Here is a 16,389-nt window from a genome sequence, read left to right on the forward strand (position 1 = left end):
AGTTATAAAAAGTAATGGCTAATTTGTGAATAGAATGGTAAGCCAGATAACTAAAAATAATTTTGTGTGCTGAATACAATTACAAGTAATTAAAGGGCTTTTATAACTGTCTCCATCATAGAATTCCAGTAAAAATGTACATATTTTTCTTAAGATACTGATTAAATTCCTGTGCTGCATGCCTAATACATATTACAAGATGATTCTTCTTCTTCTTCTTTTTTGCTTTTATCTAGTTGCTTCCAAGATCCGGTACTTACAGGAATATCATAACCGGGTCCTCCACAACATTTATCCTGTACCTTCAGGAACAGATATTGCAAACACCCTGAAATACTTTTCTCAGACCTTGTTAAGGTAAGCTTTAAAATATCCTGTACTTTGAAAGAATTCTTAGGTAGTTCTGCTGAATTGATTGGGACTTAAATTTTTATTGAACTGAAAGTTTTAAAGGGCTTTATGTTTTCTAGTGCTCTGCCAGAAGAGTCTGAACTCAAGCTTTCTGGGTGTGTATATAGCAGATGAGATCAGAGGCCTAAGTGAAATAAATGGCTACTGCCTGCTTTCCTCAGTTGAACATCTTTTCAAGAGATTCATATGGTGATGCAAGTTATGTTTGCCACTAATATAGAGTGGGATTAAAAGGAGAACCTATATTGCTTATAATGAAGAATAGAAAACACTAATGGTCTTAAAGAAAATCAGAATTATGAAGCATTTTAAGTTCATTAGCAGTATTTCCTATTTCTCAGAGTATCATTTATGATGATACAATTATTTTTAATCCATGTAACACTTCAAGTGTCCAATATGCTTTACAATCTACACGAAGGACAGGAACAAAACCATGGCAGCCCTTTTTCTATTGTCTGCTTTGACTATAAGGTAGAGACAGGAGGAACCCATCTGCCTCACAATTCTTAATAGGGAAACAACAAAACAACAATGGCTAGTCATGTCCAACCCTTTGGGACCCCATGGACTGTACCCTGCCAGGCACCTCTGTCTGCAATTCTCTAGGCAAGGATACTGGAGTGGGTTGCCATTCTGTCCTCCAGGGGATCTTCCTGACCCAGGGATAGAACCCAGGTCCTCCCACATTGTGGGCAGATTCTTTACCATCTGAGCCACCAGGGAAGCCAGGGAAGCACTAGGGAAAACAGGCAGGCAAAGGTGAGCCTTTCAGGTAAAGACTTAGTTGTCGGGGACATAATATCGAAGAGATGAGAGATTAGATCCTAAAGCTTTGTCTCTCTCATTATTATGATCTTCATGCTCCAAATCTGATTTGGGAAATGTTTCTTTCAGGTCTATTAAGAGCAAAAGTTTTGTAGGACATGTATTAGGGAAAGGCTACCATCTCAGAAAAGCCATCATGGCACTGGACTTCCCAGAAGTTTGAGGCAAAGCCTCTGGGGGCTGAGAAGGTTGTGGGAGTGGAGGGGTGGGGATGAACACTGTAGAAAGAAGCCTTACTGGGTCAAGTCAGCTTCTAGTCTTCAGTGCCCCGATCTCTGTGTTCTTTGAAATGTCTCTTCTTTAGCATCCTTAGTGTCCCTGTGCTGTGTTAAATGGATTCTGTTTATCAAATTTGTAGATTTCTTACTTGCATAGTAAGTTTAGGACCTTGTTACAGACCTTTCTCTTCCAATGGCAGTGGAGTAATTAGCTCAGTTTTCACAGTAATAATCAGATAAGGTTGTGCATCAAAGCATCTGATTCTGTTCTCTTAAATTCTCCTTTTGTCTTTGAGGTCAGGGTTCTCAATGGGAAACACTTTCCTTTATCACAAATTATGAAAGCTCTCTAAGTGAGAGACACTTTTCAGTAGGAAGCAAATTCTGAATTCCATTTGCAAAGAAACTGTGACATCCTATTTGGCACTTCAAAGCTTGCTGCTTAGGTCTTAGTCACGGTGCCAAAAAATTAAGAAATTTAGCATATTGAAGTCATTTTGCAAGACATGAGGATTCTATTTTCTTGAGTAAGGGATAATTAGAATATGATCATGGATAGTAACATTTTAATGGTGAAACTGGTATTAAAACAGTTTGTTCAAGTGGCTATTGAAAAAGATTCAATAAAACTGAGTCCCTCAAAGGGAGACAACATCAACAATCACTGCAAATGGTAGTACTAATCCATTAGCTCTTATTATTATAGCTGTATTTATATAGCTATTATTATCACAGCAATATTATAATACACAATAGTAATCATATGACCCCTCATAATAATTCTATGAAAGAAGTATACTATTATAGCCATTCTACATATAATGACATAGTGGTTAAATAAATTGCTCCAAGTTACATATCTGGCAAACACTGGAACTAGGATTTGACCCTGGGACTCCTAAGCCACAGTATACGCTTTGAACAGTTACGCTATGCTTCTTCTCCTTATTATTGCTAGCTATCATATTCCAGTGGTACTTCTTTAGTAAAAACTTGGTTTGGCCTTTGGGAATGCTGGCATCCATTCAGTTCAGTTCAGTTCAATTGCTCAGTCGTGTCCGACTCTTTGCGACCCCATGAACCACAGCATGCCAGGCCTCCCTGTCCATCAGTAAGTCCTGGAGTCCATCCACCCAAACCCATGTTGATTGAGTCAGTGATGCCATCCACCCATCTCATCCTCTGTTGTCCCCTTCTCCTCCTGCCCTCAATCTTTCCCAGCATCGGGTCTTTTCAAATGAGTCAGCTCTTCGCATCAGGTGGCCAAAGTATTGGAGTTTCAGCTTCAACATCAGTCCCTCCAGTGAACACCCAGGACTGATCTCCTTTAGGATGGACTGGTTGGATCTCCTTGCAGTCCAAGGGACTCTCAAGAGTCTTCTCCAACAACACCACAGTTCAAAAGCATCAATTCTTTGGCACTAAGCCTTCTTTATAGTCCAGCTCTCACATCCGTACATGACCACTGGAAAAACCATAGCCTTGACTAGACAGACCTTTGTTGGCAAAGTAATGTCTCTGCTTTTTAATATGCTATCTGGGTTGGTCATAACTTTCCTTCCAAGGAGTAAGCGTCTTTTAATTTCATGGCTGCAGTCACCATCTGCAGTGATTTTGGAGCCCAAAAAAATAAAGTCAGCCACTGTGTCCACTATTTCCCCATCTATTTGCCATGAAGTGATGGGACCAGATGCCATGATCTTAGTTTTCCGAATGTTGAGCTTTAAGCCAACTTTTTCACTCTCCTCTTTCACTTTTATCAAGAGGCTCTTTAATTATTCTTCGCTTTCTGCCATAAGGGTGGTGTCATCTGCATTTCTGAGGTTATTGATATTTCTCTCGGCAATCTTGATTCCAGCTTGTGCTTCCTCCAGCCCAGTGTTTCTCATGATGTACTCTGCTGCTGTTGCTAAGTCACTTCAGTCATGTCCGACTCTGTGTGACCCCATAGGCGGCAGCCCACCAGGCTCCCCCGTCCCTGGGATTCTCCAGGCAAGAACACTGGAGTGGGTTGCCATTTCCTTCTCCAGTGCATGAAAGTGAAAAGTGAAAGTGAAGTCACTCAGTCGTGTCTGACCCTCAGCTACTTCATGGACTGCAGCCTACCAGGTTCCTCCATCCATGGGATCCTCCAGGCAAGAGTATTGGAGTGGGGTGCCATTGCCTTCTCTGATGTACTCTGCATATAAGTTAAATAAGCAGGATGACAATATACAGCCTTGACATTCTCCTTTTCCTATTTGGAACCAATCTGTTGTTCAATGTCCAGTTCTAACTGTTGCTTCCTGACCTGCATATAGGTTTCTCAAGAGGCAGGTCAGGTGGTCTGGTATTCCCATCTCTTGAAGAATTTTCCACAGTTTATTGTGATCCACACAGTCAAAGGCTTTGGCATAGTCAATAAAGCAGAAATAGACATTTTTCTGGAACTCTCTTGCTTTTTCAATGATCCAGTGGATATTGGCAATTTGATCTCTGGTTCCTCTGCCTTTTCTAAAACCAGCTTGAACATCAGGAAGTTCACGGTTCACATATTGCTGAAGCCTGGCTTGGAGAATTTTGAGCATTACTTTACTAGCATGTGAGATGAGTGCAATTGTGCGGTAGTTTGAGCATTCTTTGGCATTGCCTTTCTTTGGGATTGGAATGAAAACTGACCTTTTCCAGTCCTGTAGCCACTGCTCAGTTTTCCAAATTTGCTGGCATATTGAGTGCAGCACTTTCACAGCATCATCTTTCAGGATTTGAAATAGCTCCACTGGAATTCCATCATCTCCACTAGCTTTGTTCATAGTGATGCTTCCTACGGCCCACTTGACTTCACATTCCAGGATGTCTAGCTCTAGGTGAGTGATCACACCATGGTGATTATCTGGGTCGTGAAGATCTTTTTTGTAGAGTTCTTCTGTGTATTCTTGCCACCTCTTCTTAATATCTTGTGCTGCTTCTGGCATCCATTATGAATTCATAAAATACAGTTTGGGCTGTCTTTGAGATCTAGGAAAGAAAGGAAGTGTGTAGTGCAAAGATTTACCATCCTTTTGGAAGTTATGAGCCATATCTGAGGTGATGTGGACAGTGTTTCTGTTGCCAGAGATTTTAGCTCTGCCTCCCACTCAGAGATTTGTTGTGGCTGGTAGATCAGAGTTGACAGCTTGTAGGGCACACACCCAGCAAATGGGAAGAAGTGGGAAGACACTGAGGAGTATAACATGTTACTCCTTGGGCTTTAACACTTTCAGGTTCAACTTGTGGGCTGAACCCAAGGCCTTTTCTGCCTTCTCTTTGCCTTTCTCAGTTAGTCAGTTAGTTCAGTCGCTCAGTTGTGTCTGACTGAGTCGTGTCAGACTCTTTGCGACCCCATGGTTTCCCTGTACATCACCAACTCCTGGAGCTTGTTCAAACTCATGTCCATTGAGTAGGTGATGCCATCCAACCATCTCATCCTCTGTTGTCCCCTTCTCCTCCTGCCTTCAATCTTTCCCAGCATCAGAGTCTTTTCCAAGGAGTCAGTTCTTCGCATCAGGTGGCCAAAGTATTGGAGTTTCAGCTTCAACATCAGTCCTTCCAATGAATATTCAGGACTGATCTCCTTTAGGATGGACTGGTTGGATCTCCTTGCTTTCTAAGGGTCTCTCAAGAGTCTTCTCCAACAACACCACAGTTCAAAAGCATCAGTTCTTCAGCACTGAGCCTTCTTCATGGTCATACTCTCACATCCATACATGACTACTGGAAAAACCGTAGCTTTGACTAGATGGACTTTTGTCAGCAAAGTAATGTCTTTGCTTTTTAATGTGCTGTCTAGGTTGTTCATAGGTTTTCTTCCAAGGAGCAAGCATCATCTTTTAATTTCATGGGTGAAAGCACCATTTGCAGTGATTTTGAAGCCCAAGAAAATAAAGTCGGTCACTGCTCCCATTGTTTCACCACCTATTAGCCATGAAGTGATGGGACCAAATGCATGATCTTAGTTTTTTGAATGTTGAGTTTTAAGCCAGCTTTTTCATTCTCGTCTTTCAGCTTAATCAAAAGGCTCTTTAGTTTCTCTTTGCTTTCTGCCATAAGGGTGGTTCCATGTGCATATCTGAGGTTGTTGATATTTCTCCCGGCAATCTTGATTCCAGCTTGTGCTTCATCTAGTTCGGCATTTGTCATGGTGTACTCTGCATATAAGTTAAATAAGCAGGGTGACAATATGTAGCCTTCAAGTACTCTGTTCCCAATTTGGAACCAGTCCGTTGTTCCATGTCTGGTTCTGTTGCTTCTTGACCTGCATACGACCTCAGTTTTTAAAAAATTTTCATGTCTTTTGTTTACTTCCCAATATTTCCAGTGATACAGAATTTACAACTGTTATTCTGTGTACTAGACCAATTTATGACCATTTTCACTGTTGGTTTATATGTCCATAATAATCATACATATTATCATATGTAACAAGCATAAAATTCTTTATTTTTCTTATACTATTAGAAAGTTCAAGACAAATAAGACAGTCTAAGTATTTGGTATCCAAGATTTTTTGACAGTAATGTTCTCTACTTAATAAGAAGTTTATTTCCTTTGCATTTTACATATTTAATACACATATTCAGAGTATTTAATATTTCTTGCTTTTAGAATTCAGATTCTTTATAAGAAAGCAGAAAACATTAAGGGTGAATTCTTGCAGTAAACTTCTGTTTTTCTATTTGGGTTTTCTCAATGAAGTTCAAATATGCCACCTGCAGTTTCAGCAGCATCAGAATTGCATTTTTAGAGTAATAGTCCTTTGATATTCATGCATGCACATTACTGTCTGTGATTTCAGTAGAGTTTTGTATATATTTTCAAAGGCAGAGGTTAGGCTAGATGTTTAACTTCAGTTAGTTTAATCCATAGGAGAGGAGAGATTATATGTGGAGAAATGTGCAGACCCTAATTGACTATATCAGCAGTTGAACAGTCCACATAGGTCCACTTAGTTCACAATTTAACTCATATTAGAGTTCATGGAGGTTCCCCAAACTGTAGGGGAGCAGAAGGCAGTTCCTCTATATTACCCGGCTCGCTAGCCCTTGAGCCTGGAGCAATGTTCCCTCTTAGAAGGGAATCAGTTTTTGTTGAATTGGATTGACTTTAGTCCAAGTTTCATCCATCATGGGAACTCTTCTAGAGCATTTACTTAATCTAGCAGTGATCAGGGGTCCTGGGTAAGATTTGTGTGAGTGCTGAGTTGTCCTCATTTTAATTCAGTAGGGATCTAAGTGTGGAAATGGACACACGATTTATACACAACTTCAGAGTTTAGTTTTTTGTTTGCTTTTAGCCTTAGAAGTGGCTGAATTTCATCTCTTTTAATGCTCCTCATTACTACATAGGAATCTGCCTATTTTATATTAGAAGCCCTCTGGGACCATATTTTAAACATCTAAGGTCTTCCATAGGGATCTTGCCTTTTGACTGGTAGAGCATTTAAAAGCTTCCTTCTTGTCTTCCTATTTCAAATATTCTTTTAGAATTCCTTCCCCTAGATCATTCTTCTGGTGTCATTCAAACTGCTAGCGCACACATCTTTAAAAAAATCATTATGTTTGGGGCAATCTACTTGCTGTCAGCTCTTTAGAAAATCTTTAAAGGGGATTCTAGTTTCAGTTCAATAATCATAACTGAATTCTAATATCTAATGGTTTAGGAACAACATCCTACTGCTGCTACTGCTAAGTTGCTTCAGTCGTGTCCGACTCTGTGCGACCCCAGAGACGGCAGCCCACCAGGCTCCCCCGTCCCTGGGATTCTCCAGGCAAGAACACTGGAGTGGGTTGCCATTTCCTTCTCCAATGCATGAAAGTGAAAAGTGGAAGTGAAGTCGCTCAGTCGTGTCCAACTCATTGCAACCCTATGGACTGCAGCCTACCAGGCTCCTCCGTCCATGGGCTTTTCCAGGCAAGAGTACTGGAGTGGGTTGCCATTGCCTTCTCCGAGGAACAACATATAGACCTTCAAATGAATGATTTATAATCCACAGAGTAGCTTTAGAGCATACATAGCATGATCCAGTAAATTTTGTGCCGTGAGTAGATCTGATTCAAATGTCAGAATTCATAGTCTTATAGAAAGTTTGGGTCTCCCTGATCGCTCAGTTGGTAAAGAATCGCCTGCAATGCAGGAGACCCCAGTTCAATTCCTGGGTCGTGAAGATCTGCTGGAGAAGAGATAGGCTACCCACTCCAGTATTCTTGGGCATAGAAAGTTTATTTATTTATTTTTTGTGCTATAAATACCTCAGGGCAACTTCACGTCTTTCCCCAAACTACAGAGTTCTCCTCTTGGTTTCTCTTATATTAGAAGTATATGCTTGATAATGAGGATCTCATGAGTGAAGAGGAAAGGTGAAAAGTTGTCTGCTGGGTCAAACTCTTCTGAGCAGGGCATTCTTAATTCTTAATATTCTTTTGGTTGGGTGTACAGGCCTCTGGGAAAGAATCTCAGATGGGGAAGATGGTTTTATCATTCCCAAGTTAGACAGTTTGGTTGGGGAAATAAGTTTTTTTTTTTTTTTTTTCTGAGTAAACTTCACAAAATATCATGAAATCACAATGCATTGTACATTTATTCATAAGCCCTTCTTAAGTTTTTCCACAAATGAAAACATTTCCTTACATTGAAACATGAATGGTAATTTAAAACTGGTTTCATGGATAACTCATCTTCAGCCATTTTTTTCTCAACCTCACCAACTTATTAAATTTAAAGGCAGTGAGAGAGAAATTGACTGCTTCAGTGCTGACCTTTTCCCTCCCTGCATATTATGAAGTTAGTGCTGCTCTCATTTGGGAAACATGCATATACAGGAAGGGAAAAATATCAATGTAGAACATCCAAAGTTGATGTGACTAGTGTTTGTTAAATTATATCAAACTTTGGAAAAATACTACTGTACATTTGAAAAAAATAATGTGTTATATTTCCCCTACCAAGGAAAAGTTTGATGAGAACAAGGTACTTAATTTGAAGTAAAGCATTAATGTATGCTGTACAACTAATTTTATTCTCTAAGGCAAAATATTATTTTTTTATGCCACTTCTGTAAGAGCCACATCTTGTAATTTTGGAAGGATGCTGGTAGTAAGCTGATTTAGGGTTGAAGTTTGGTAAATAATATTTCTGACTTATTTCCATTGTGATTTTAAGGAAATTTTCAGTGGGAAAAATCCTATAGTGTTAAAACAGATTTTTGATGAGTGGGTTTATCAAGAATTTAACATTTAAAGGTGGTACTTTTAGGAGTAATTGAGTTTTATGACGAAAATATAAAATCTAATGGAAAATCTGATGGTATTTATGGTAGATGTAGGCAGACAGGGGTAACTGGAATGTTGATATTATCCCATTGTAAAGTGTAAGACTACAGAGTAAAATACATCACACACAAAAAAGGTATATTAAATCCCTTTAAAAATGAAAAAAAATTACTCTAAATCTTAAGCTACTTATTGCTAAGAATTATAACATAACTATTCTGAAATTATTTTTATTATTATTAATTGTTTTTCCCCTGGACATTGGGTAACAGAAGACAAAGGAAATCGAGGTAAATTAGGCACATGGAAAATAAAAAGCATGTAGTCATTTTTCTTACATTGTAACATATTTTGCACTAAGAGTAAATAAAAATAAATGTAAATTTGAAATAGCAAGCATGCTTGACACTAACCAATTCTTCACACTACTGTAAAACTGTAAATGTAATAGCATTAACTAAGAACTTAGTAATGTTTGATGCACATAGAATAAGTATAAAATATGTAATGAAATACTTTAAAATTGGTATCTATTTTGATTAACATAGAAGTGTACTCTATCAAAGCACTTTGTAAGTGCAGCAGATATTATCATTACAATGTATAGCTATTGTCTTTAATGATTAAAAAGTATAGCCTAATTTAAAAAAACCTAAACATTTGGCTAAGCAATCATTTCTTCTATGTTTAAATTAACAACTTTTCTGCTTTATTGCTTTTCCTGAAAGGTTTTTATTTAAAAATTAATGCTAAAAGAAAGCCAATTTTTTAAAAGAATTTCTTTTTATTCCCATTAAACTTTTTTTAACTTTGTAAATTATCTTTCCTTTAGTTTTTAGTGAGTTTTGTTGAATAATAACGTAAGTAGCAGCAGAAATATATAAGATCTTATTGTATGATGTGCAGCTATATGACAGATACTGCTTGCTTAGTCTTTAGAATTTTGAAGGTAACTATTTAATAAACCACTGTTCGTATTCATAAAATAAAATGTTTCCTCCCCAACATGCAAAATTTAAAAAACACACATAAATAACCATTATCATTAGTTCACAAACATATGCTACGGACCATCTACTCTATATTATTTTATAGCTTTTCCAATGTAGTTTAGCTAACATTTTAGAAATATGTATTATTTCTAAATTCATATGCCTGTTTAAACTTCATTATCTCAAATGATACTGACAGAATGTCATGAAACAGTATCATAATATACATATAGACATTATTTTGATGCAATAAACATGTGATTTTTAAGACTTTCTTAATAAACACACATGTTTATTCTTTGCTAAAACATGTTTCTGCAAGTGCCATACCTATATTTTGCAGGTTTTTACTTACCTGATTACGACAGTCTTGCTGAAAACTTCCTTTGCTTTGAAAGCTCCTTTTAATTAGGAATAAAAGCCCTAACTCATTAAAGCCATGATTTTTCCTTCCAGGAAACCCCCTCCTTCATCAAATCAATAAACTGTAAAACATGGGTTTGGCACTGAAACATGCATTTTTATATTTTTGCTCCTTACTAACCAGATAACACATGAGATGCAATGCAACTTCCACAAAATAAATCTTAATTATTGGTATCTCTGAGCATGAAGCTGTGTGACCTGTATTAGATTGGTAGATGCTGCTGGTGTGGCAATTGCATCTTATGTGGGACATATCTGGTGTTTTATTATTTGTTTTAGAGTGTCATTTCAATGTAATGTGCTGTTCTTTGTGTCTTTGTTGTCTCTTTTTTTTCTTTGTCCCCCCAACAGCATTTTGTCCCGCACAGGGAAGAAGGAAAACCAAGATGCCTCCAATTTGACAGTGCCCATGACCATGTGTCTTTTTCCTGTGCCATTCCCACTCACCCCATCTCTAAGACCGCAGGTCAGTTCCATCAACCCTACTGTTACTCGCTCCCTCCTTTACAGCGTCCTGCGAGATGCACCCTCTGAACGTGGCCTGCAAAGTCGTGATGCTCACTTGTCAGACTACCCTTCTTTGGACTATCAAGGCCTCTACGTGACTTTGGTGACTCTCCTGGATCTAGTTCCTTTACTACAGCATGGCCAACATGGTGAGCATTTAATCAAAACTTTTGAAAATATACGTGTACGCTTATGGATACTGGAGACCCTTGCAGTTACTATAATACATTGCCTGAAAGGTCTTTGTGTGGCTAAAGCCTTTCTTACACTGAAACTTAATTATGTTTTCTATCATTTGTTCTATCATTTTTTGCTGTTTTATAGGCAGAGGGATGTTATCCAAGTGGGTCTACACTGGGGGCAATGGGCTTGAGAAAGGAGGAAAACTATAAAAGGAACTTTCTTATTCACCCTGACCTGCTTATCAGGGAGACTGGTTGAAATTATGGTTTGGGGGTTGTTTTAAAAACTAGTCCACCCCCAGAAAAATGTAAGAGGTGGAGCTTGAAGGACACGTCAAGTCTACTAACTAATTCTGTAATTTTGGGGAGCAAATCACAGAATCTCCCTGGGACTCATTTTTCCTGTCTCCTAACCCAGGAGGCTAGATATGAAGAAATCTCTAGGAACTTTTCCAAATTTAACTATCAGTGGTTTTTAGAAAATGTTGACCACATGGTACAGTGTATAGTGGTGCTGTATGCTGTGTATAGTATATGCATGCTGTGTATGGTGTATATTATACATGTATTAATGATGCTTTATGACAGAAGCCCAAGAGCATGCTTCTTTGCTTAACTCTTCCCCTTTCTGCAGTCTTTCGTCAATTTCATTAGCTTGCATGCTTACCAGATTCTTCCAACCCATAAAAAGGAGCTCAGTAGTATCTACTGCTTAAGTATTAAATATAGTAAGTCCTCTACATATGAATGGGTTATGTTCTGAGAGCACATTTGTGAGTCCAGTGTGTTCATAAGTCCAACAGAGTTAACCTGGGTACCCAACTAACACAGTCATAGCTATATAGTGCTGTACTGTAATAGGTTTATAATACTTTTCACATAGATAATACATAAAAAGCAAACACAGATATAAAGAGAGCATTTTAAATCTTATTAAACAGTACCTTGAAAAGTACAGTAGTTCAGTACCACAGCTGGCATACAGGGGCACGTTCGCATATTTGAAAATTCGTAATGTGAGAGTTTGTATGTAGGGGACTTACTGTGTGGGAGAAAAAAGGATTTCTTTTTGCAGCAAATGAGCTTTTAATACGTCAGTTGTCTTAACTTTAAAAGCATTGATAATTTGGTCCATGGAGGTATGATAACCAAAGTTTCACTGCACAAAAAGTTGAAATTTGGGAAATGGGTTGGTGGTGGTGGGGGTTATTTTGTCTTTTAGTTATGGCTAACTTTCCTAAGAGAATTCTCAATGGTTTATTTAGTAAGATGTGTTCTTAAACAAACATTTAAAGCCTGCTTTTAGAAAAATGATGATATAATGATTATTAATTTTTTATATTTGCGATTCTATATTACAGTGAATATACAAAAATGTAGAAACTTGTGAGTTTGTTTATTGTACAATTTTGCTGCTGTTTTAAGCCTAGTCACTTTTGTTGTGATCCTACCCCAGCTGAGAACTTAGAGGTGATGTCTCTCTGAATATAATGTTCCTGGAGCTGACTGCGGTGATGGACGTGCCTGTGCTTTTCCTTTGTGACTGCCTTTCTGACCCTGGGGTGGACCTCTTGTTAGGGATCGTTGACTGAGATAAAAGCATTCTGTTTGGTATCTTACAGCCCATCTAACGGCAATTCATGTGTAAATTGTGACAATTTCAGGGAAGATGATTTATATTTTTACTCTTATATGCACAGCTATTTTGTGACCTTCCTCTTTCCTATTATCTATGGGCTGTGTTCTTATTCTGCATAACAAATCTTAGAAGGTAGAAAAAACTCACTAGACCATCCCTTAGAAAGAAAGAAAGAAAAAGTGAAGTCACTCAGTCGTGTCTGACTCTTTGCGACCCCGTGGACTGTAGCCCACAGCGCTCCTCTGTCCATGGGATTTTCCAGGCAAGAGTACTGGAGTGGGTTGCCATTTCCTTCTCCAGAGGATCTTCCCAACCCAAGGATCGAACCCAGGTCTCCCACATTGTAAGCAAGACACTTTACCATCTGAGTCACCAGCTGCTAAGTCACTTCAGTCGTGTCCGACTCTGTGTGACCCCAGAGACGGCAGCCCACCAAGCTCCCCCGTCCCTGGGATTCTCCAGGCAAGAACACTGGAGTGGGTTGCCATTTCCTTCTCCAATGCATGAAAGTGAAAAATGAAAGTGAAGTCGCTCAGTCGTGTCCGACTCCTAGCAACCCCATGGACTGCAGCCTTCCAGGCTCCTCTGTCCATGGGATTTTCCAGGCACCAGGGAGGTTCATAAAACAGTACAACACTGCTTTGGTTGATGTGAACAGCATCAGAATTTCCAAGGAAGCTGGAAGCAGGGAATTCTGGTTCCCGAGCTGTAACTTTTGAACAAGAATGACTGAGGGGTGGGTCCTGAGGATCTGAATTTTTAAGTAGCTCTCTGGGTGACTTTTCTATGCACTGAGTTGGAGAAGCCTTGCCTTCAGGGCTGGAGGCTGTGTCCTCGCGTGGGGCAGTGCAGTGTACCCAGCAGAACTGCGTTTTTGTTGTGGTTCAGCTCCTTACTCTCACGTGATCTTGGGCAAACACTTCCATTTTCAGGCCTCAGCCTCCTCATATGAAAATTACTCCGGGGGGCTTCAGGCTCCTTTCCGTGCCAGTGTTCTGTACCTAGACTAAAATGCAGCTGAGGTGTCTATTGTGCACAGCTGCAATCATTTCTTAGTAAAACACTTGTGACTTTTCTGTTTCATCGGTTTGAGCCCAAGGTCGACTGACCCTCACCTCCCAGTGTGCACTGTGTCTCTCTGCTGTCAGTCGAGGGGGCAAATTAATTCTAATGATGATCAGAAATAACATCAAAATAGCACTAAGAAGCTCAGTCTGCTACCAGACAAACAAATCTAATAATTTCTTTTATAAAGGATACGAAAATGATCCAAGTTTTCATTGTCAAGACTTGGCTGATGACGTGAGATGCAGAAATCTGAAAATATATACTCATATACTCAGTGTGATGTGGTTTGGTCTACTTGCGTTCTAAAGCTAAATAGTTATGATTTTTGAATGTCTTCTATTTTTACTCCTTGTGCAGGTAATAATAATAGTAACAATATTCATATCTGATACTTGTGGAGCACACATTGTGTGCTATGCTAGGTACTTTACGTTTTGTTCATTTAAACCTCCTAACAATCCTAATGAAGTGAGGTAGGTATTGTTCCTATCACTTACAAACGTTGATAGAAACATTACTACCAGGGGACACGTCCTTCTGTGATATTTGTAACTAAATGCACAGGGTCGGGCAGTATCAGTTTACAGCTTCCTTTCGTTGGTGTATGCTGAATCTGCCACTGTGCTGGAAGATGCCAATTACCTCATTGCCTGAGACTTCAGATGTAGGAAGATTGTTCAGTTGATGGAGCAGAAATAGCCTGGTTTTATTTCCAGCCTTGCCCTTGAGTTTTCTGAAACTTCCCATGAGAAAATAATTTAACATCTTTGTGCCACGGTTATCTTGTATAAAATGTAATGGAGGTAAGAATGCTGGAGGGATTTCAGGATTCATTATCATGTGAAAGTGCTTTTGATTTATAAAATCAGGGAGTAATATGACTGAAGATGGATAAAGTGTTGAGGAAAAGCTCATGTCATAGATACGGGTGACCTTTGAATAACTCAAGGAGTTAGAGGCACTAACCACCTTCCCTCACCCTCGCCCCGCAAACAGTAAAAAATCAGGAATTTCTGCTGCTGTCTCTGCCTCAAAAACAAAGGATTTGATAAATGACTCACCCAAGGGCAGGGAGCTGAAACGGTTTGGATAGAATCAAGACTCAAATCCTAGTTCTTTGGGTTCCATTTGTTGTGATCTCTAATTGACCACAAACTTCCTCCTACACTTAGTTTAAAGATCTGTAAAATGAAGATGAAAAAATAGTCAAAAGTGTTAGCTGCTCAGTTGTGTCTGACTCTTTGTGACCCCATGGAATTGTAGGCCTCCAGGCTCCTCTGTTCATGGAATTCTTTAGGCGAGAATACTGGAGTTGGTATCCATTCCCTCCTCCAGGGGATCTTCCCGACCCAGAGTTTAAACCCAAGTCTCCTACATTGCAGGTGGATTCTTTACCATCTGAGCTACAGAAAATATAATTATTGAAAAAAATCCATGTACAAAAATGGACCTAATACAGTTCAAACCCGTGTTGTTCACAAGTCAACTGTATTTATATTTTTTAATTCTATCATTTATCAAATACTGTGCAGGTGCTATACAGAACTCTTAAAGAAGGGAGTGATAGTTGCTTGCAATTTAAACCATTTCATAAAAGCTTAAAATGTAAAGTTGGCTTTTTTGTTAAATGCAGGATATTCAATGACTGATGACTTGATTTTGTTTTGCAGACCTTGGACAGTCAATCTTTTATACAACTACATGTTTGCTCCCCTTTCTCAGTGATGATATTCTGAGTACTTTGCCCTACACGATGATATCAACCTTAGCTACCTTTCCTCCGTTTCTGCACAAGGATATTATTGAATATCTTAGCACATCTTTTCTACCAATGGCTATACGTAAGTTCAGTCTTACCTAATACTAGATTATTTTTATGTGTTGTATGATGTATGAATGGAAATTGCTTTTGCTGTTTTAGGTTTGTAGATTTTCAAGATTATAATCACTGCTGTATACATGTGCTTTGACTAAAATTCAGTCACTTAGCATGAATAGTACGGTGAACATCAAAGACATGAAAAGACAATAATACCTTAGAATTATTTTATGCACATAGTTTGATCTTACAGAATAGGAAGAGAGAACGAGTCAAAGCACAGTCTACATTTCCTACATATAAATTAGAGTATTTTTTGCAACTTTAGAAAAAAAGACGGAGAAAAATGTTGTCTGGGACGTAGAAATTCTTATCTTTTGCATCTGAAGGCAGCAGGGTGTGCTGGGAGGAACAATGGATAGAGTCAGGGTATCTAGATATCCTTTAGTCTCACTTCTGTCCGTAATCTGCTCTGTGAGATCGGCAGCTCATATAGTTAAACCTCGTCTCCAGGGTGATGGTAGTATCAGCTTTCCCTCACAAGAGTGTTGTGATGACATAGTGAGTCAAAGTTATGAGAACACTATGAAAAAAGCAAAAGCTTCCAACTCATGTGCCAGGTACTATTATAACATGGATTCAATTTGAATTCTGCTTCATTTTTATAAGCTTATTTCTGCAGGCTTGTTATCCAGATGTGGTAAGAGAGAGAAAAAAAAGAAGTTGGGTTGTGATTTTTATGATAAAAATCCTTCTAAAGTATTTTTTTTAAAGAAATACATGATTAATTAACCTATGTTTCAGTAGATAATCTGAAAAGATTATGGGTTTAGGAATCAAACAGATATAGATTCAAATCACAGCTGTGCTCCCAACTAGCTGTATGAGCTTAGGCAAGTCACCTAACCTTTCTGTTTGCAAAGTGAGAACAGTGATAATACTGCCTCATAAGGTTGCTGTGACAATTGAGATGATTGATTGGAGCACTGGTAGGGTGCTGGCATAATGCCTAG

At 38.7% G+C, this 16,389-nt stretch overlaps 1 protein-coding gene across 8 annotated transcripts in view; it reads left to right on the forward strand.

The window, feature by feature from the left end:
* UNC79 (unc-79 homolog, NALCN channel complex subunit) overlaps positions 1–16,389 on the forward strand; it is a 278,726-nt gene that overhangs the window by 49,448 nt on the left and 212,889 nt on the right. For 7 of the 8 annotated variants that reach the window (XM_027520966.1, XM_027520960.1, XM_027520963.1 and 4 more), the window contains exons 2-4: positions 237–357; positions 10,513–10,817; positions 15,228–15,398. In XM_027520966.1, coding sequence (XP_027376767.1) covers positions 10,571–10,817; positions 15,228–15,398 — 418 coding nt within the window. In that variant the 5' untranslated portion in view covers positions 237–357; positions 10,513–10,570. The remainder of the gene's footprint in view (positions 1–236; positions 358–10,512; positions 10,818–15,227; positions 15,399–16,389) is intronic. The other variant, XM_027520965.1, reaches the window with a different exon arrangement.

The sequence above is a fragment of the Bos indicus x Bos taurus genome, chromosome 21 (assembly GCF_003369695.1).
Source record: "Bos indicus x Bos taurus breed Angus x Brahman F1 hybrid chromosome 21, Bos_hybrid_MaternalHap_v2.0, whole genome shotgun sequence".
NCBI lineage: Eukaryota > Metazoa > Chordata > Mammalia > Artiodactyla > Bovidae > Bos > Bos indicus x Bos taurus.